The 21,003-nt window shown below is 53.6% G+C and overlaps 1 protein-coding gene across 2 annotated transcripts in view; it reads right to left on the minus strand.

The window, feature by feature from the left end:
- Positions 1-14,647: 14,647 nt before the first annotated feature.
- Positions 14,648-21,003, minus strand: part of TMEM132C (transmembrane protein 132C) — a 304,408-nt gene continuing 298,052 nt past the window's right edge. For both annotated transcript variants that reach the window (XM_047697855.1, XM_047697856.1), the window contains one exon: positions 14,648-17,675. In XM_047697855.1, the coding sequence (XP_047553811.1) occupies positions 16,527-17,675 (1,149 nt within the window). In that variant the 3' untranslated portion in view covers positions 14,648-16,526. The remainder of the gene's footprint in view (positions 17,676-21,003) is intronic.

Below are 21,003 nucleotides of genomic sequence, written 5' to 3' on the forward strand. Positions count from 1 at the left end.
GCGATACTGTGTGGTAGATCTCCAGAACCTTATCCTGCTTTGCTGAAGCTTTGTACCGCCTTGACCATCACCCCCATTTCCTCTGAGCCCCAGCCCCCCGCCATCACCCTTCTCTGCTTCAGTCAGTTTTGACTATTTTAGATTGCGTGCAGGAGGGAGATCACTACGGGATTTGTCTTTCTGGGTCTGGCTTATTTCCCTTAGTAGAATGCCCTCTGGGTCCATCCATGCGGTTGCAAACGATCAGGTTGTCTCCTTTTTAAAAAGCGGAATCCTACTGTCTTGAAGGCAAGACCACATTTTCTTTATTCATTTATCTGTCAATGGACATTGAGGTCATCTCCGTGTCTTGCCTGTTGTGACTGAGACGGTAACAAACATGGGGACACAGATAGCTCTTCACGTAGTGATTTCATGGTCTTTGAATACATACCCAGAAGTGGGATTGCCGGGTCACAGGGTAGCTTGCTGTGTTAACTTGCTGGGGGAGTCTCCGTACTGTCTTCCACAGTGGCCGCACCAGTTTGCACGCCCACCAACGGTGGAAGAGGCCTCCCCTCTCTCCACATCCTCTCTAGTACTTGTTTCTCGTCTTGATGAGAGCCATCCTAACAGGTGTGAGACGATAGCTCAGTTTTTTTTTTTTTTTTTTAAATGTGCCATTCCCTGATGCTTAGTGATGTTGAACACCTTTTCCTATAGCTGGTGGCCATTTGTCTGTCTTCTTTGGAGAAATGTCTCTGTGGGTCTTCTGCATGTGATTGTCCGGTTCTCCCAACATTGTTAATTGGAGACCATCCTTCCCCCATTCCTTCATCATGGTGCACTTGTCAAAGATTAGCTGGCTCTCTTCGTGTGCGGTGAGACCACCTGTGTTCTGTTCTCTTGGGTGTACACCCAGGAGCGGACTCTGAGCCAGGGTTTGAGCAGCTCTGTCTATCTGGATGCCTGCTGAGTCTGTGTTTCCAACCAACGACCCTGCTGATACATCGGCAACTGACCATCAATCCATGATCCATGGGTCCAAACCCGCAGAACTATTAACGAAAAGCACTGTTGGTTCGTACCCACCCCAACCATTGTCTGGTCTTCCTCCCCAAGGTGCTGACTTCTACCCATTCCCAATGTGAGCTGTCGGTGAGGATCCCCGTGGTCCCCCATTGTACCCCGTGATTTCTTGTTTTCCCAACCTCAGACATTCCCTAGACGCTCCCAGCGATTTGAGATCCCCCTTTCCTTATTGCATACCACCCCTCCCACCTTCCCCCTCAGGTTGTTGATGGCTCTGTAGGATTTTTCGTTCTTGAGTTGGTTCTCTTTGTAACATGAATAATATACAGCAATCTCTACCTCTTGATACAGCCACGTCAAATTTTATTGTCACGTCCCCATGACGGGACGGGACGCCCGGGTCAGCTCTGCAACTTTGCAGGACCCCCAGCCTCCTTACGGTTCCCATCACTGTCCCCACCGCAGGTCACGTCTTCAGAAATGGGTGCGGCTTGGGGGGCGCTTTCTGTGTGAGGAAATGGCTTCATTTTTCACTCATCCGTGCATGGCTGTTTGCCTCGGCTTGAATGTCAACATCCAAAATAATTTCCACGTAGACCTTTGAAATAATTATTCCACATTTTTGTGGCATTGAGCATTGCTAATGAGCCGTTTACTGCAAACCTGATTCTTAATTCATTTACAGATTTTTTTTTCTCTTTTGGAGCTTCAAGGATTTTCTTTTTGTCTGTCAAGTTCTTTAAATTTCCAAGCACGTCCTACATGTGGGCGTCTTAAAAATGTGCTGTGTCTGCTTGAGGTGAACTCTCTTGTTCTAAAGATTCCTATCTCTCTACTGGGCTGGCAACTTTTCTTTTATTATTTCTCTGATATTTTTCTTCCCTCCAATGTCTGGAGTGTCTCTCGAGCATCTCTTGAGTTCTCTGTAGCTGCTGACTCACTCTGTAGCCTACAAAATCCCTGCGGCGTGTCTTCGAGCCATTCAACTTAATTTGTAACTTCAGCAAGGCTACTTTTAAATCTCAAGAGCACTTTTTTGGGGGCGGGGGTGGTCATTATTGGTTTCTGATGGTTTCTTCACCTTATTCTTGTGCTCCGGGTATGGCTGGTCTGAAAATGTTCAGGCGGGATTCTGGATTTGATCTTCTGTTCTCTGAAATACTTGTTTCCCACACGGCCAGGTGATCGGCTTGCTGGCGGAGCTCGCTTCTCTTGGGCAATCCATTCCCATTTTGAAACAGGTTATCCACATTTGCAAAATTCGCCAGTTGCTCTGCAGATGGTTCTAACATTTCAACCCCTGTCAGCCCGTGGGGTTGCGCTGGTCTGGTCCACGCCCCTCCAGCCCCCGGCTTGGAGCCGCTTCCGTGAGACAATTCAGCAAAAATCATTGCCGCTCCGGAGGAGCGGCCAGATGATGGACTGTTCTGATTGCGATCATGATTGCAATCATGTGGCCATTTTTTAGATGCTCATCGATTCTTTGTGTTTCTTCTTTTTCCAGTTAGGAACCGGTCAATACACGAAAATGACATCCACGTAGGGAAGAGGTCGCTGAGAAGCTGAGAAGAGAAGAAATTCCCCAGCACCTCCGAGTCCGCATTAAATACCGTCCTCTCTCCGCGCCCCCAAGCCTGAACGGGCTGTGGCCCCCTTTTCTCCCTTCCTTCCCCGATAAGTAGCCATCCACGGTGGGGAGTAACTGTTCATCCGGGGAGGGAGACACATTAGTCCAGCCCAACTGTGACTTCCGCGGAGTTGCAAAACATGCTCGGCTAACGGGAACGGAGACCTTGCGGTGGCTCTTCTCATTCGTGTTCTCTGCTCCGTCCGGCCGTTTCTTCAGGAATTTCTACCTTTTCCATTAAAGTGCTCCAAATGAAGGCAATTCACCAAGCCACGGAGCGCCTCTTTGGAAGCCACAAAGCACACAGGCACAGTCTGAATCAGACGAAAAGCCCTCATTACCTGGGCATGCTTAAGATGGTCAGACCCGAGTGCGCGGATTGCGGTCAGCAGCAAACGCGGCGTGTCTGCAGACGCCTGGGTCCACCGTCCGGGGCCCCCACAACTCCGCAGGGGGAAGGCAGATTAATGAGAGAAAAACAACCCAAGTTTATTAACACGTGCGTCCTCCTGATGCACGGGAGAACTCAGTGATGAATAACTCAACGGGGCGGTTAGAACTTGACCATAAAGCGTCTTAACAGAAAGATGACAGTTTTTGCAGAAGGGACAAGACAAAGGGCGGGGACTGCGAGCTTCTGGGGGGCCTCTTGTGGGAAGGCAACTAAGTGAAGGAAAGTGAGGGGGAGATGAGAGTATCTGGGGGGGCGTGTGCTGGCTTCCCTCGGTGCCATCGCTCGGCCGGCGAGAGTCCAAAGCTGTGTCCCGTGAGGAAGATCACCCGGCCTCCCGCTGGAGGAGAGGGCAGAGTTGTTCTTGTGATGGCTTCTTTCCACGTGCCTTCAGCTCAGAGTAATCGGGGTGCCGTACTCTGAGCCCCTTTGCATGCAACTGAGTGCTTGGAATGTGGCGAGTGCAAACCCAGGTGTGCTCTCAGTACTTTCTGTGGATTTACTGTGTTTCTACAGTATTTACTGGATTTTGAAGACTCGGTATAAAAACACAAAATCTCCATTAGTAGATGTTTTTACTGATTGCATTCTAACAGGATACCATTTTAGGTAAACTCGGTTAAATAAAACATACCACAACTAAGTTGTTGTTTTTTGTTGTTGTTTTTTTAATAAGATGTGGCTCCTAGAAAATTGAACATTGCTCGTACAACCTGCATTATGTTTTCATTGGGAAGTGCTAGTCTAAGATCGACGTGGAGTATCTTCTCTGTTCACACATCGGACACATTATCGAGACGCTACTGTGTGCAAAGCACAGGAGACCCAAGAGGCAATAAGAGTGGAGAGAACGACCCTCTCGCCGGCGAGGACCGTCTAGGGAGCACACCGGAGCAGGAAGCCGGCGCGGGCTGGTCTGTGTTTCCGTGCGCGCCAGCGCGGCGTGCCCAACTGTGTTCCGTCCAACCCCGAACGAGCGGAGGGAGCAGCCTGGAACCCAGAGCCATCAACCTCCCCAGCCCTCTCCCAGCTCCGGCCGCAGCAGCCCGGGGCCCCTCACGACGCTGCGGGCAGGCGCGGTCGTCGACTGTCTCGTCAGTCAGTCCAGGAGAAGCTGAGCTCTCCTGAAAGTCCGCCTGTCTTTAAGTAACCAGAGAAAACAGGGGCCCAGCCAGGGCACTGCTGTCCGTGCACAGTGGAACGGGACGCAGGAGGGAGGCCAGCAGCGGGGGCGTACCAGGAGCCAGAGATGGGCACCATCGTCAGGTTCAGCCCCCACTCTTGGCTCTGGGGTTTTCTCAGCGGCAAAGCGGGGCTGTTCCCTGCAGCACTGGAGCAGGGGCCCACCCTGAAGGACCTGCCAGGCCGGGAGAGTGCAGGAAGGCACGGCCCACCGGGTTGGACAGCACCTTCCCCCAAGAGATGCACTTGTGCTCCACGGGGAGGAGAAGTCCGTGACCAGCTGCCTCCTGTCTCTCCCTGATTCAGGAGATCAGAGCAAACGCACAGGGAGCCCACACTTCTGGAACATCCGTCAGGCACCTGGTGCTCAGGACGTAACTTGTTTCTGAGACTGTTCCTGCGTGAGGGGCAGGGAGTGCTGTGGCCAGGACGGACGCCAGCTCGGGGCACAGAGGGGTGACCATCCCTAATCAGCATGGCCCCTCCGGACTCGTTCTCCTCCCTTGCGAAACTGCGTCTGCAGTCACACTGGGACTTCTCTCCTGACGTTTTGGCCTCTGCTCCCATCGTCACATCTTCTCCTGTGTCCCTCGTTCCCTTATCGGGACCCTTGTGAGGCCGGGTACAGCAAGATATTCACAGTGTCTGGGAATGAAATGCAGACACCCCTGGGGAGTTGTTACTGCAGACGATCAGAGGTAGACAGTGCCACTCCGGTTACCCCGGGCTGTCCTTCTGTCTTCCTTAACCGTCCCCGGGAAGGCTTGTGTGGCCTGCAGCCCACCGAGGGGACTGCCCGCGGTCCGACACAGCCGTGCTGTTGCAGAGTTGGTCCGGAGCGGTCCTTCCTTTCAGGACGGGGATGTACATCCTAACCCATTCGAGTGGCTGAATCGCGGTTTTTACCAGGTCTGTCTGGTTCCTGAATCCACACCTTCACCCCCATGCAGGTGGAGAAGGGGTTTTTACGGTCACATGAATGCGGACCAAAAAATTAACAGAGGGCCAGTGACTCACCTGGACTCATTCTCATTTTCTTTTAAAGTTTTTTAAAAAGATTTTGTTTATTTATTTGACAGACAGAGATCACAAGTAGGCAGAGAGGCAGGCAGGGGGAGAGAGAGGAGGAAGCAGGCTCCCTGCTGAGCAGAGAGCCCCATGCGGGGCTCGATCCCAGGACCCTGAGATCATGACCTGAGCCGAAGGCAGAGGCTTAACCCACTGAGCCACCCATCGCCCCATTGCCATGTGCTCATTTTTTAAAAATAAAAAAATTTTAAAATGTTTTTCCCTGGAGGCATTTTAGGTACTGAGTGTAGTGCTGAGAGTATAAATGCCACATTCGTTGGCAGAATCTGTCTTGTCCTTCTACCCATCCCCTCTAACCCTGAGTATTTTGCTCTATAAACAAATGTGCTCCGGTATCTTGCGTGCCCAGTAAATCACATTTCAAACACATCCTCTGTGCCCTTACTTTTTACAGACTCTTCTCGTGGGTCCTTTTGCAAGGCAAAGCTCTGGGGAAGGTGACCAGCCCCGTGCCTTGTTAAAAAATTAAATGGAGCAAATACAAATTTTCATACTTACACTGGAGCCTGTGCGACACATGTCTTAGTTTGTATTCAACAAATTTGATTTCTGCTGGGGTGGACGTCCCTACAAGCCTACATCGGCGAGTCCCCTTACGCTCGAAGTGGTTTGGTCCTAATGGGTGATGCATGCAGAAGTAGCATGGGGGTGGGGAGTGGTTTTAAGCAGCCTCCAGAGGTCTCCTTCAGGCCCCACAGGGGTTGGGAACCCTGGAATGCTCCTGGGAATTCTAGAGCAGCCTGGGAGCAAGTCCTGAGGGTGTTGTGGGGGGTTTAGGAATGGCCCAGCAAGTGCCTGTGTGGATAGACAGGGAGCCTCCCAGATAGGCCCTCCCCTCACATCCTTAGCCCATTAGACCTTAGGTGCATTCCTGGGGAGCAAGGAGGAAAATATGAATTGTTGAAATTAAATTCTTGTTCCTAAAGGTAAAAGACTTCATAAGAAAAATTAATTTCAGTCCTAGCAAAAAACCCCACAAAAAACCACAAAAAAGGAAATTTATGTTTTTTTAACATACCTGAATTTGTGGCTGGAAATAAGTTTTCCTATCTTGAGGTCGTTGAAATTGGAGGCTCGTTTTCTTTTGCTATATTAAGTCATTTATATATCGTGTTGGTTATTTGTTAAAAATCAGAGGATCCTGGGGTGCCTGGGTGGCTCAGTGGGTTAAGCCTCTGCCTTCGGCTCAGGTCATGGTCTCAGGGTCCTGGGATCGAGCCCTGCATCGGGCTCTCTGCTCAGCGGGGAGCCTGCTTCCCCCTCTCTCTCTGCCTGCCTCTCTGCCTACTTGTGATCTCTGTCTGTCGAATAAATAAGTAAAATTTTAAAAAGAAAATCTGAGGACCCTGGAGCCTTCCACGTCTGCCTGAGGCCATGAGCATCCTTCATGCCAACAGCGGGCCGTCCTCAGAGCAGGGGTGAGGAACACCCTCTTAGCTGCTACTTCCGAACTTGACTCTGGGTCATTACAGCTTTCTCGCTCGTGGAATCGATCACCTTCGTTGGAAAGAGCCCGACACGTGTTCGGACACCCCTGTGCATCTCAGTCCTGTCTGTCCCAAAATGTTTTCGTCCCTGGGGAGTCTGCCACAATTGCGTCTCTTCTCCTGGGTGGGAATCTGCTAGCGGGCTCCCCTGGAATAAGGACTTCATCTGCCCCCAGTCGACAAGGTCACAGGGAGAGTGAAGAGAGGAGAGTCATTCTTAGGCAAAACCAGACAAAGTGCCCAACACAAACATGGCCACGCTGCTGGATGGAGGCCGCTTACCCTGCTCCCACACGGGACCGGTGTCCTGCTACGGTCTGGGTGAGGGCCCTTCCCAGAGGTGTTTCTGCAGATGTCACTTGGGGTTGCACTCGTTTTCATCATTCTGTCATGATCTTAGTGCACGGATGGACCGCCTGCCCGTAGGCCCACGTGAAAATCCCAGGCTCTTTGCTTTCTCTTGGCCCTAGGTGTGATGTGTTAGCAAGTCCCGATGGTCTTCTGTCTTAGGAGCAGTGCCCGTGGGAGCAGCGTGCAGGACAGAGCTGGCCTCGGATGACGAAGTTTGTATGTTCTGGGTTGAATTGTGTCCCTCCGAACTCCAGATGGGGTCTCACACAGAAAATGGGTCTTTGCAGATGTGACTGACTGAGAAGACACCAGACTGGGTGAGGACGGGTGCTGGGTCCAAGGACTGGGTCCTGTATCGTAAGAAGAGCAGAGACGCAGACGGGGGCGTGCAGAGAGCAGACAACGTGAAGACAGAGTTAGAGACTGGGATGATGCCACAGTCAGGGAAAGCCTGGAGCCTTCCAGAAGCCAGAAGAGGCAAGAGAGGACCTTACCTGGAACCTCCAGAATGATTTTGGTCTTGCCGACACCTTGATATCCCATTTCTGGCTCTCTGACCCATTGATATCCCATTTCTGGCTCTCTGACCCATAAGACTGTAAATTTCTGTGATTTTTCTCCCTCGTGTAGTTAACATACAGTGTTATCTTGGTTTCAGGCGTACAATATAGTGAGTCAACAAATTCTATATGTTGCTCATGGCAAGTGCATTCCTTAATCCATATCACCTAGTTCCTGCTTCCTCCCACACCATCCTCTGGTGACCATCAGTGCAGCTAACATAGTTAACCATAGTTAACTATACAAAATGCTTTCGGTTTGTTTCTTTTCCTTTGCTCCTTTGTTTCGTTTCTTAAATTCCACAGATGAGTGAGATCATACGGTGTTTGTCTTTCTCTGATTGACTTATTTCACTTACCATAATACTCTCTACTTCCATACCCATCATTGCAAATGGCGATTTCATTCTTTTTCATGGCTGAGCAGTATTCCATTGTATAGATACACAATATCTTCTTTATCCATTCATCCATCAATGGATATCTGGGCTCTTTCCACAGTCTGGCTATTGTGAACATTGCTGCTATGAACATTGGGATGCATGTCTCCCTTTAATTTAGTGTTTTCATATTTTCAGGGTGAATCCCAGTAGTGTGATTACTGGATCGTGGGGTAGCTCTATTTTTAACTTCCTGAGGAACCTCCATACTGTTTTCCAGAATGGCTGCACCAGCTTGCATTCCCACCAACAGTGTGGAAGGGTTTCCCTTTCTCCACACCCTCCCCGACACCTGTTGTTTCCTGACTTGTTCATTCTAGCCACTCTGACTGGTGTGAGGTGGTATCTCACTGTGGTTTTGATTTGCATTTCCCTGAGTGATGTGTATTTCCCAACTGATGTTGGGCACCTTCTCATGTGTCTGTTCTCATGATGTCATCTTTGGAGAAATGTCTGTTCATGTCTTCTGCCCATTTCTTAACAGGATTATTTCCTGCTGAGTTGTGTGTGTTGAGTTGTGTCAGTTCTTTATATATCTTGGGTACTAATCCTTACCAGATATGGATATGTTCCTTGCAGACATCTTCTCCCATTCCCTAGGTTCTCTTTGTGAGAGAGTATGTTTCTGTTGTTTTAAGCCACCCAGTTCATTACAGAACCCCAGGACTCTGACACATGCTGTGTTTCCCCATCTTCATGACATAAACATTCCTGTGATGGCTGATTTCCAGGTACCAACAAGATATCCCCAAATGAGGACTTGGGACAAGAATCCCACAATCAGATTTTCTGAGCTGGTGAAAGTTGGCTGCAGGGCATCCCCGGATGGTGCTCAACATGCCTCAGAGTCATCCTACCCCAAGCACACAGGTGCAACGGTTGGTTATCTCTGGCTGCATGATAGATCACCCTAGAACTCAGTGGCTTACATGGCAGACATGGTCTTACTGGTCCTGTGGGTGAAAGATCCGTGAGCAGTAGAGCCGGGTGTCTCTGGCTTGGGGTCGGGTTGTGCGAGAAGCACTGACAAGGTCTGCAGTGTCCACACTGCAAAATGCATGCCTTTTCCTCTACCTCCCCTGCCTCTGCCTCAGGCTAATACCCCACAGTCTTTCCCCAGGACAGGGGCAAAAAGCCTCTGGATCCACTGCCTTCCTGATGCTCTCTCACAGGGGCATCCCCAGTCCTTTTGGACGATTCAGAGACTATCACCTCCTGCCCCAAGCCTCTGGGGACCTCCCACTCGTGCCCCCCTTACTATACACTGTGCTTTCACCCTTGCCATCTCCTGTAGGGCTCATGGTTTTCCAGCCACACTGGCAATTTCTCCAAGGCAATATCAGCTTGTTCCTGCTACAGGGCCTTTGCACCTACCCTTCTCTGTCTTGAACCTATTACCCAGTTTAACCCTGTCCTGTGACTACAGCATGTGAAGCAGTCCCTTCTGTGAGTGGTGTCCGGTTATCCTTCACCACATCTGCTTGTGTCCTCCATGGTACTATTTTTTTCACAAGCCGATAAAATTGTTGGTTTTGTTAATGCTTGTGTTATGTTCTCCCCATGAGAATCCAAGTTCCAAGTGCAACTTACAGAGTTGCGTTTGGAAGCACAGAGATGCTAGTGCTCCTGTCTCCGGTCATATCCTGGGACAGAGGCTGGCGTCTCCTCCATGGACCAGTCTCTGCACGTGTTTGTTGACGGGTCAGGTCAATGTACTTTCTTCTATGTCTGGGGCCCCTTTATCTGTCCCGTCCCAGTCTAACCCCGTACCGTCCCACTGAACATGATGATGCTCTCTCTCCAGGGCTGACGCCGTGTTCTGAAGGCCAAGCGCTCAGACAGTCCTCCCAGATCACGACGGCCTGGCCTCCCCACCATGCCCTCACGCAGAGGACAGAGAAAATCAGAGAAAATGTAAATCTTGACCCCGAACTTAACCTGCATTTTTAAGATCAATGAAATTTCACAGTCTGGTAATTTCTTTCCACCCAAATGCCCTTTCTGACAGGAAAAAAAGGTTTTCGGACATTCTAGTCGGTGGAATATAAATTGAGAAAAAATGTCCTGATTTGCTTCATTCTTTGAAACATTATCTAATGTTCTCCCTGAAAGAGAAACGGTAATAAGATAACCCGACTTTCTCCTTCTCAGTTCTACTTTATAAACTGGCTCAATCCAAATTTTCAAATGCGTCTCAAAGAACTCTGACGTCAGAGCCCCCTGGGGTTTCCTTTAGTTTGTCTGTGGCGCAAAGGAGTGTGTGAGCCTGTCCCAACAGGCAGACTTGTAGGAAACCCACCCGGGGCCGCCTTTTCCAGCCGGAAATGTCCAGAAAAGCAATGCAAAACCTCAGTATTTGGTCAAAGGTTCAACTGCCTTGGGCTACTCTGAAGGCCGTGGCTCAGATGCGCATTTGGGACGCTGCCATGTCTCGTGCACGTGGCCTGTGGTCCCAGCAGCGCCTTGTGTGAGGAAACTGGCTTTCACTGGTGTGAGCCGGGCCCTGTGCTGGTCACTCCTGGCTCTTTCCTGCCCTGCAGCTCCCGGGACATTGTCCACGTGAGCCAGCAACTCGAACGCACGTCGTGTCCCCGGAGCAGCTTCACTGAGCTCCGTTGCCACCAGAGTGCCCCTGTCAGAGGTTGTCTGGCACCTGCCTCTGTGGACAGGTGTCCCGGGGAATGGTCGGTGTTGGTGATGGATGGCCGGCATGCCTGCCCAACTCCAGAGCTCTGGGTCTCACCCAGGGACTCCCCACTCCCTGCTCTGTCTTAGGGGAACCCCTGCTGCCTACCTGCGTGGAGGCCAAACAGTGTCTGGGGATGTCCACCCTCCCAGGGCAGCCCCCCACCAGAAACATGACTTGTCAGCTGAGACTTCTGCTCTTCTGTGTCTTCAGTTTTGCTTAATTTCTTAGTCATCACTGCGTGCATCTCCAGCACAAGGACCTGCAAAGGTCTTAGGACATGTTACACGCTTCATCAAGGGCTCATGTCTCTGCAAGCCCCTTTTCTAGGGCATCTGGGGCCACAGGTACTTGCTGCCTTCCTAGTCCTGGACGTCACATTCGTCTGTGCCGCCTGGGGACCCTGCTCCGAGTTCTGGCTTTGCCTTTTGGTTCAGTCTCTGAGCTCTGCAGGGTGAACCACTAAGGCCCCAAGCAGAAGTGTAGTGGCAGACAGGGACTCAGTACACGCCCCACCTGCCCGGGGTCTTTGCCCTTCAGGGCCGACCCCTGCGTGGCTCTCCGTTGCCACAAAACAGCTGCTTCTCAGCCTTCGTGCGACTCACGCCGTTATTCTCTATGGAGCGTCAGTCCGATGGAGTGAACCTTTCCTGGGCCACAGAAGCTGAGTCTGGCTGTCACGGTGACCCCCCGCCTCCAGCACCTGTTCTGCCTCTGGGCGCAGAGTGTGGCCCGTAGCCTTCTCCGGGCAGGTGCAGACCACATGCCACACTTGGCAAGCAGATGGTGCTCTTGCCCAAATTAGTACCATCGGTCTCTCCTCCAGGAAGTCGCTCACTGACCAGCAAAGAGGGGGCTGGATTTCCATCCCCAGGTCCCCCCCTCCCCGGTGAAACCCCGCGTTCACCTCCTGGCCTGTGCCACCACCCATGACTTACGTGACCATCCATTTTCCTTGGAAGGCTGCAGAACTTTCTGTGTTCATTATGCTTAAAAATATCAATATTTGCACTTTGATCTCCACTAGGGAAGAAAAGAGAAATCTGAGAGCAAAAACCTGTAAAGCCATATCCAAAGCACCAACACAGGCGAATGCAATCATTTTTATAAATATTTTACTACGCTCGTGGGCTACTAAAATTGAGAAAACAATTTAGAAGTCTGCAATGGTACACTTTCAAATTATAAAGCCAACCAGGCACAATTGTATGTGCTGTAAAACAACAACAACAACAAAACTCAAAACACCAAAAAAACAAGGAAGGGTACAGAAGGCAAGTTGCTAATTTTTATTTCTGGGGGGAATGAGGCTAGAGGTCTTTCCCCCCTTTATTTCTTTTGCTTTTCTTTGTTTTCCAGATTTTGTATACTGAGCCCAAATTGCTACTTAGACAGTTTTATTACATTTTTGATGCCAGAAAATATACATCAAGCTTGTTGGAGTATAATAATTAGGACCATGGTCTTTGGGGATCCGAGCGTGGGTTTGAGGCCCAGCTCGGCTACGCCCCAGCTGTGACCTTGGGAAGGACACACTGAGCCTGTTCCCCACCGCCCCCCGCCCTGTGACATGGAGGTCACGCACCGGCCTCAGAGGGTGGCTTCGAGGGGACAGACCAGGCCTGACTTGTGTGAGGGAGCATGTCACCTTTATGATCATAGTTAGGGTTAATATTTAAAAAGCATTAATGTTAGTAAAAATAGTATCCATCCAGGATTGCCGATATTAATAAAGATGAATGCTAATGCACTCTGATATTCAAGATGTGTCCACATGTGAGCTGGAATGGTTTTGTGTTCTGAGAGGCCGCACGGGGCGGCTGGGGCACGCAGCAGGGAACGGGAGAGCAGGGGTGGGGAGCCCCGGCCCAGCACGCACCAAACCTGTCGCTGCACCTATCCCCCCGCGCCGTGTGTGTCCGCATCTCTGCCCTCTGACTGCGAGCGCTTGGAGGTCCCCTTAATCACTCCGTCCTTTGCACGCTGTCCCAGGCCAGGCACAGAGCAGGTGTCCAACAGGTGTGTGCTACGTGAATAATGGGACCAGCACCTGAGAGACGAGCTACTCTTGTTCTCGCTGATCATTTGGGCAGGAAGCATTACGGCTTGGGTGGCTGAATGGTCTCCCCGCAGCCGCCAGCGGCTCTCCAGGTTCTGACACAGGGCACTGTAAGGAGATGGTGCCTTCCAGGAGACCGTCCTCGCACATCTCCCTGGTGACCTTATTTGCAGGAGGAGCTGACACACAGTCTTGGGGGTACATCAGAGGCCGTGTGTCTACCGACTTGGTCAGTGGGGACGCGGGCTCAACTGTCAGGGGGCGGGTGGGCGGCTTGCAGGGTGGGTGGAGAGCAGGGCGCTCAGGAACGACGCTGGGGAATCCTGGGAATCCTGATGACTGATCCAGTGTGTTTTAGGGTCGGACAAATGGTTTTAAATTACATTTATTTAGCACAGGGACACGTAAAGGAAAAATCGCCCTCTGACCCCGCTCAGCACAAACCTGAGGTCTGTGCACCGGGAAGGGGCTCTGGCTCCAAGGGAGGGGCTGGGATGGTGCAGTCCTGTGTCACCGCCCGTCCGGGGGAGGGCAGGACCGATGTCGTGGCTGGTGGCGGCCCCGGCTGACGACACAGAGTTTACACGGGAGTTGGTGTTGCTCCCACAGACCAGGCCGGCCAGCCAGCCCAGCCTCCCCAGAAAGGCTTCACGGGACATGGGTCTTCTGGTTTATTTTTTTAATTAATTAATTTTTTAATTGAAATGTATTTGGCATAGAACACTGTAAACTTACGGTGTACAGGACGTTGACTTGGAAAATAAAAAAGGTGCTCTGCTTTTAAAACCAGGCCAGCTCCAGGGGACTCGGGAACAGGCTGCCACCCCAGCCTGGCCCTTTAGAAGCCCACCACCAAGGGCAGGTGTTCCTCGAGCCCCTTGCCTGGGGAGGAAGCCTTCCACTGCCTTCGCTGTCTCAGGAGCCCAGAGCCGGTGCAGCCCAGGGGACCGGAGTGGACCAGGGGGCTGTCTGCCCGGGGCAGGTGGCCACGGGGGGTGGGGGTGGGGGTGGCCGGGACGTGGCTTATTCTGATCCGTTTGTAATTTTGGGGCAGAGATTACGCAGCCAGCATTGGAGCCAGCCACAACCCTCCTTCCCGTTCTCTGGAGCCTCCGTCTTTTAAAGAAATGTATGAGCTAGTGAGGTCACTAGCTAGATTCAGAAGTGGACACAGAAGGTCTTGAAGACTGTGCCGGCTCTCCCCCCGCGCCTGACCAGCTGTGTTGAGGCGCGCAGAGATGCCCTGGTGCCTTGATTAGGAAAATGTCACCACGCATGAAACCATCAGCCCCCCATAAGAGCAGCTGTCCCTTGAGAACGTTGTGGGGATGACGATCCCACATGGGGAGTGGTCAGGAGTCTCCCAGGGGGATGAGACAGCAGTGCATCTGGGCAAATTCCACGGAGATGGAGAGGAGACTGGTGGCTGCCTGGAGCTGGGGGTTTCCAAGGACTGGGGAGTGATTCTTCTTGGAACCATGAGAATGTCCTACAGTCAGTATTGTGCCCTTGAAATGGGTAAATGTTACAGCCTGTGAACTGTGTCTTGAGTAAAGCTGTTACTTAAAAAACAAAAAACAAACAAAAAAAGCCAATCCACCACCTTACTTTGTACCCCAAAATGCTCTACCCCCAGCTAACCATCAGCAGCAACAATCCCATGAAAACCTCAAATGACAAGCACAAAGACAATCAAAATCAAAGAAGACCTTTTCCCTGGCTTTCCACCCTCCCCCTCTGGTGGGATCTCAGACCGGCGGCCTCCATGTCGTCCTGGAACTTGGCAGAAAGGCACACTTTTGGCCCCACGTCAGCAATCTGTTTCATTGGCCCTCCTGGCAGTTCTGGGCACGTGCACGTTCGGGAGCTGCGGGTGCCCAGGATGGCGGTCGAGAGATCCCAGGAATTGGGGCGGCTCCATCTCAGAACCGAGAGGAAGAGAGAGAGGTCAGCCGCTCGAGCCCAGCGGACAGGAGGTTTCTCCAGCAGGATGTCCATTTGGCGGGGGAAGAAGAAATGGGCATCAAGGGAGAAAAGAAACACCCCACGAAATACTTGTCAAGCCATGGAAAAGCATTTTAATGACAATCGGCATCACAGGTATAAATAAATATCTTCTCCTTTCCGTCTATAACATGTGCTAGAAATATCTCTTTAAAAGGTCCAGCTAAGGTTATGAGGCTTTCAAGGACCCTTTCTTAGCTACTGATTTTAGTAATTAAAAAAATAAAAACAATGAGCGTCCTGGTAGCCGCGAGTGCGACCTGCCGAGAGCAGGACGAGCCGGCCGCGACCCGAGCCCGGCCGTCTCCCGAGGGCCCGACTCACATCACTGCCTTCTTCTCTGCCGCGCACAGTCGACTTTGGATGAACGCGTTTTGCAATGTGCTGCTACACAATTAGGCTGTTAAAAACCACCGTCGATTGACAATCTAACATAGATTTTAATCTCTCCGGTTCATGCTGGTAGGCTCCGCCCAACAAAGTCAGAGAAACAACTTGAAAACCCTCCAGCAGTTTTCATCTGGGTTCCTTGCTCCGTGGTCAGGAGGTCCCGTGACAGCTCTACCACGGGAGGCTGCGCAGATTATTCCTGGGTACGGCCTCTCCCCATGGAGGGGACCTGACCTTCCCTCATGTGGGGTCTCCTCGCATCCCCAGCGATGGTGGCACTGGGGGCCGGGCCAGCTGTGTCCCCTTGGAACAGCCCCGGGCAGCGTCCCGCCCACTGGCTGTGGCCCTGGGGCCCGGCTGGTGGGGATGGTCGGGGGTGGGGGGTCAAGGCAGCGCCCCCTCCCCCTCTGGTGTTTAGACCCCCGCAAACATCAAGGCTGGAGGGCTACAGAAAAGCATTGAAACTACTACTTCAAGGATGGATTCCTTGAGACTGTTGCTAAGGATTCATCTAACATATAGGAATATAATGTACGTTTAATTTAGGAAAAATATACCATTTGACCCTCGGAAATGAACATTAAATACAAATCAAGTGGACTTGCAGGACACAGAAAGAAAACATGGTGGGGGGTGGGGGAGACAATGTGGGAGCACAGAAGAGTCATGTGAAGATCGAAAACCCTCAGGTTCACCCCGAGAAGGTGCTGGGGCTCTGACCACTCTCCTCCCGCGTCCCCTCCCTCTGGGCTGACGGATCGAGGCTTGTCCTCCCAAGGGGGCACGGAACCAACACGGAAACTGTGCCTCCGCAGGCCCTCGCTGTGCATTTGCTCCTTTATTAGAAATATAAAGAGATGATTGCTTCTGTCTTTTTATTTTGTGTTTTGCATTTTTTAACAAATAATTTTTGGTAGCTTGTCTGTGTTCTGTTCTGACTCATAAAATTGCCTTCCCATGGTGGCCTTGTGCGCAGGCTGGCGTCTTGGTCAGCCACCTGCCCAGAGTTCCTCCGCTGACTCCTGGAGCTCTGCCGTCACCCACCGCTGAAAACCCTCGCTGTCGGGAACCCAGGGCCCTTCCCGGCTCCGGGACCTCCGCAGTCTGTGGCCCCAGCACGGCCTGCTCTGTGTCAGGCGTCCTCAGACCCACTCTGGGACCCAGCGAGGCGCCGGGCGGACGCGGGCACCTACGCCTGGTCTGTGAGCTTCTCTAGGTAGTCTCTGAGGTCCTCGCTGCCGCCCAGGATGGAGTTCACGGCGGGGCAGCCGTCGTCCGGCGGGACGGTGGTGAAGGTGGAGAACTTCACCTTCTTCCTTTTGGAGGTGGGCGAGTGCAGGGGGTCGAGCCTCGGGTCCCTGGCTGGCCTGGCCGCCGCGTCCGGCCGGTGAACCTGCCCTTGCACGTGCTGCTGGACGCCGCCGTTGAGAAGCAGACAGCTGCTCTCCTCGCTGCCGCCCGGCGCGCGGTCCAGGACCGTCGTGTGCTCGTCCTGCGGCGGCGACCCCCCGCCCGCGTGCTCCAGCAGCTCCGCCTCGTTGCCCAGCCACACCCAGTCGTGCGCGTGCGTCACCGAGGCCTGGCCTTCCGGGGGCACCTGCTTGTGCCGGTATCTGAGGGCGAAGGTGGTACAGTTGACGAGGAAGACGAGGATGGCCAAGCAGAAGACTCCCAGCAGCGCGTACATGCCGATCTCCAGGTCGCTCAGGCCCCGCGGCGTCTGCACCAGGTCGCTGGCCCCCAGCCCGCCCCCCGCCCGGGGCAGGTCCACCTGGGCCGGGAAGTTGGTGAAGTCCAGGGGGATGGTCTGCGGCTGGCCCTCCCCCGACGGCCTGCCCGTGTCCGGCTGGCCGCTCTTCACCACCCTGTTGTCCAGCAGCGGCCTGGCCGTGGTGCCGCCTCTCCGGGGGGCCCCTTCCTCGCGCTCCCTGGAGGAGCCGCCGTGGACGGGCCCCTCGGGCTCCTGGCCCTTCGGCCGGCGGTCGCTGGCGTGGTTCTTGATCTCACCCTCGTCGCTGTCCGCGCCGCCACCTCCAGGGCTGGAGTCAGCGTCGTTCCGGCCAAACTTGACCCTGACGCTGCCCACACCCACGGCCAGGACGCTCTTGCGTTTGGACTTTTGGCAGGCCTCCGCGATGGTCATGTCCACTCGGACCAGGGGCCCCTGGCCTTCCCCTTCGGCCATCACCACTGGCCACCTGGGAGAGCGGGCCTGGGGAACGGACACGACGGCCTCGTCCAGAGAGGTGGCGGTCAGAGTGAAGTCCCTGGTGTCGTAGATGTCCAGCGGCGTCACCGAGCCGTCGCTGAGCTGGAGCCAAGTGCTGAGCACGGCTTCCTGCGGGGACAGAGGCCGTTAGGAGGACATAGCGTGGAGGCCCGAGAGGCCTCTCCAGAACCTGCCTGCTCTCCCAGAACAGAACCCAAGGAATCAGGGGCTGGACTCCGGTCCAGACCTGGCGGCTGATGAATCGAGAGAAGACATGCAGGTCTTACATCAGGATCAGAGAATCGCTGTAATTTTATAAGAACAAATGGAGACGTGCTGTGAATGGCCTGCGTCATCCTCACCAGGGACACCCACAGGGACGCCTGGCCGAGACCCTTCCCAGGCTCTGTCCGCCCAGACGCTCCTGCCTTCCTGTGTCGGGGCTCAGCCCGTCACCATGCCTGGATCGTCCGCGGTAACCTCCCTAGCTCGGGACGTCACTCCCGTCTGCAAAACCCCGTCCCTTGAGCAAGGTTACACACGCCTAGGGTCTGGGAGCTGGGACGCGGCCGCTCGGTGCAAGGCTAACCGTGCCTCCTGGGAACCGAGCACGGTCCTCAGTGTCATCTGTGCACGGGCTCCCTTGACCCTCACGGCCACCCCCGAGGCAGATGCTGTGAGCATCACCGCTTCCCATCCTGCAGGCGAGGAGACCGGATCGTGGGGAGGCGGGGAGCCCGACCGAGCTCGCCCAGGCAGGTGGCAGAGCTGCGGTTTGAGCCCAGCGCTCTGGCCTTGAGTCTGGACGACAGCGGCTGCCCTGTCTCCTGCCAATGGGGGCTCTGAGGTCACTGCGCGGGCCCAGGGCTGAAGGAGATGATGTCGGTGGGTCTGGAATTTTCGCCTGTTGTCTAAAACCAGGATTTAGTGATGTGTGTTAGAAGCCCATGCCAGACACCCAGGGGCCTTGGAGAGGCTGCCAGGGCCAGCGGGGGAGAAGGGGCACCCGCGGGTGTGGGCCTTGGCGGGCCGGCAGCCAAGTCTGCGCGGGTCTGAGTGTGCTCGCTTGTGCATGTGATGCGTGGTCGGGGAGCCCTGGCAGGGGAGGAGGGAGGGTGATGGGAGGCCTGGAGGGACGGTGGGGGGGCCCTGGCCATGACAGGGGCCTAGGCTGACCTCCGTGGGACAGTCCTCTGGGGGTGACGGGGGGAGATACAAGGAGCAGAGTGGGGAAGGGAACGGGTGAGGTTTGCCAGGCTGGGAAGAGCAAATGGAGCCCCAGGGGTCTGTTCTGGGAAAGGATCCAGGGTCTCCTCTGGTCCTGGCTTCTGGGCATGACAATGAAGGGCAGCGGATTCAACACAAGTTTTGAAATCGATACACAGACCCACTGCTTCTCCTGGTCCAGTTTTTAAAAATGATCTTTCTGGGCCTACTTCCCTGCCTGAAAGTAGGAATGTGAACACTTTGACCACAGGGTCTGAGATGGACATCTCTGGGGCTTGGCCACTGTCGATCCCTCCTTCCTGGAAGGGACTAGAACACCAGCTTGGGAGAACCCGGTCTTCCCCACTCAGGGCATGTGCTTGTGATGCAGTGGGGCTGCACTGGCCCCTCCAGGCCCGGAGCTGGGCATGCGACAGAGGTCTGGCCCATCGCAACATTCCACCACCCTGTCCACAGTGACTGCTCTGGGCAGGGGTGGAACCAGCCATGCCTGGTTGGATAGAAACCAGCCAATGGGACGGGATCCCTGGGCTTTGGCTGGAAACACAGAGGAGAAGCTCGCATTCCCTGGGCTGCCGAATTGGGATGCAAGCCAGCGGTGCTCGCGGCCTGAGACTTAGGGGGGATCTGCCGGAACTGAGGGTCAGCACAAGGAAAGGAAGAGTTTTGAGATGGAGAGAGAGAGGGAGGGAGGGAGACTGTTAAGAACACGTTCCAACAACAAAGACTGAGGATCAACTATTTAAAAAACTAGGTAAAAATACACAAAAAAAGCAATGCTAATTCCCGAGACTCAGAAACAAAGAGGGAACGCATACCAGAGGGGGGCTTGCAGACCAGTGCTACTGAGGGGGCCTGGCGGCAGGTGTCAGAGCGGCTCAGAAGGCTCGCCAGCCAGTGAGGGGGGGCTACTGATGGTCACCCAGGGACTGTCAAATGGGGATGCCTAAGGCCAGGACTGCGGAGAGGGGGCCATGAGAGAATCCTACCCCCGGGCCAGAAACAACAACGAAGCTCATCTGTGCTCTGAGCATGGCTGGGGAAATGTGTCCCCTGGAAATCCAAACCCCACTGCTTCCCCACATCTGGGTGTGGGGTCTGGGGTTATGTGACCTGTGTGGGGCCATGGGCTCCAGCAAAGAGGGGCCCGTGCAAATGCAGGCCTGCAAAGAATTCCTACCGGGAGAAAAGCAAAGCAGCCACCAGCTCAAGAGGCACTCTGATTAAAAAAGAAAGAAAGAAAATTACACTCCCTGAGAGGGAGGGCTTTGCCATGAGAGGAGACCATAAACAACTCATGTCGATCAGCACACCAAGGATTTTGGACACTAGAACAACTGAAAAAGATGACAAAGTAAGATAAACCAGCAACAAGAACAAAACGGCCCGTGAAATAAAGCCGTTCACGGGACATGGATGGAGAGGAGGGCCAAGCAGAGAAAGAACAGGATGGTGCACCTAGACCTTCTAGACCTTCTAGAAACAAAGAAGGGCTCCACTGGAAATTAATTAGCCGACGGCTGGCTTGCAAAGTGGAGTGGAGTAGACACATCTGGGGAGAGAGTCAGTGCCCGGCAGACAGAGCCAGGGAACTGACCCAAAACACAATCCCAGGATGAAATATACAAAAGACAACTTGGAAGAAATGAGGGACAGGACGAGAACGGCCAAGAGTTTTCGGTGACAAGTTCCAGAAGGGAACCAATGGGGGAAGTCAGGAGTCCACGAAATAGTGGCTGGACATCTTCCAAACTTGAGAACAATTGTGGGTAAGAAACATGAAGCTTTTGGGGGGCACTGAGCAGCTGGATCCAGCTTGACCTGAAGGTACAAATCCCCAGGCACGAACTGATCAATGCTGATGTCTTGGGCCAGCCTCGGTTGGGTCTCTGTCACTGGTACCTGAAAGCCCAGACCGATGCCGATGCCGGCGTCCTGAGAGGGGCAAGTGAGACCACACCTGGAATCTGGGGAGGGCGTGGTGCTCAATGTTGGCACCTGCCCACTCCCCCATGGCCGCTGCCTGCTCAGCTTTCAAGGGTCAGCTCTGCAAGATGGTTTTGCCTGAGGACATTCTCTGGCCTCTGGAACCCAGAAGCGGTCATGCCTGTAGCCAGAAGGGCCAAGGAATTAACACCCTGCAAAGGCAGCCCTCGGCCAGCTCCCTTGCCCCTGGTCAACACTGGCTGGTGGTTTCCCCAGCAGCTGCAGGCTCTGGGAGCCACAGTGG

Source organism: Lutra lutra, chromosome 12 (assembly GCF_902655055.1).
Source record: "Lutra lutra chromosome 12, mLutLut1.2, whole genome shotgun sequence".
NCBI classification, from domain to species: Eukaryota; Metazoa; Chordata; class Mammalia; order Carnivora; family Mustelidae; genus Lutra; species Lutra lutra.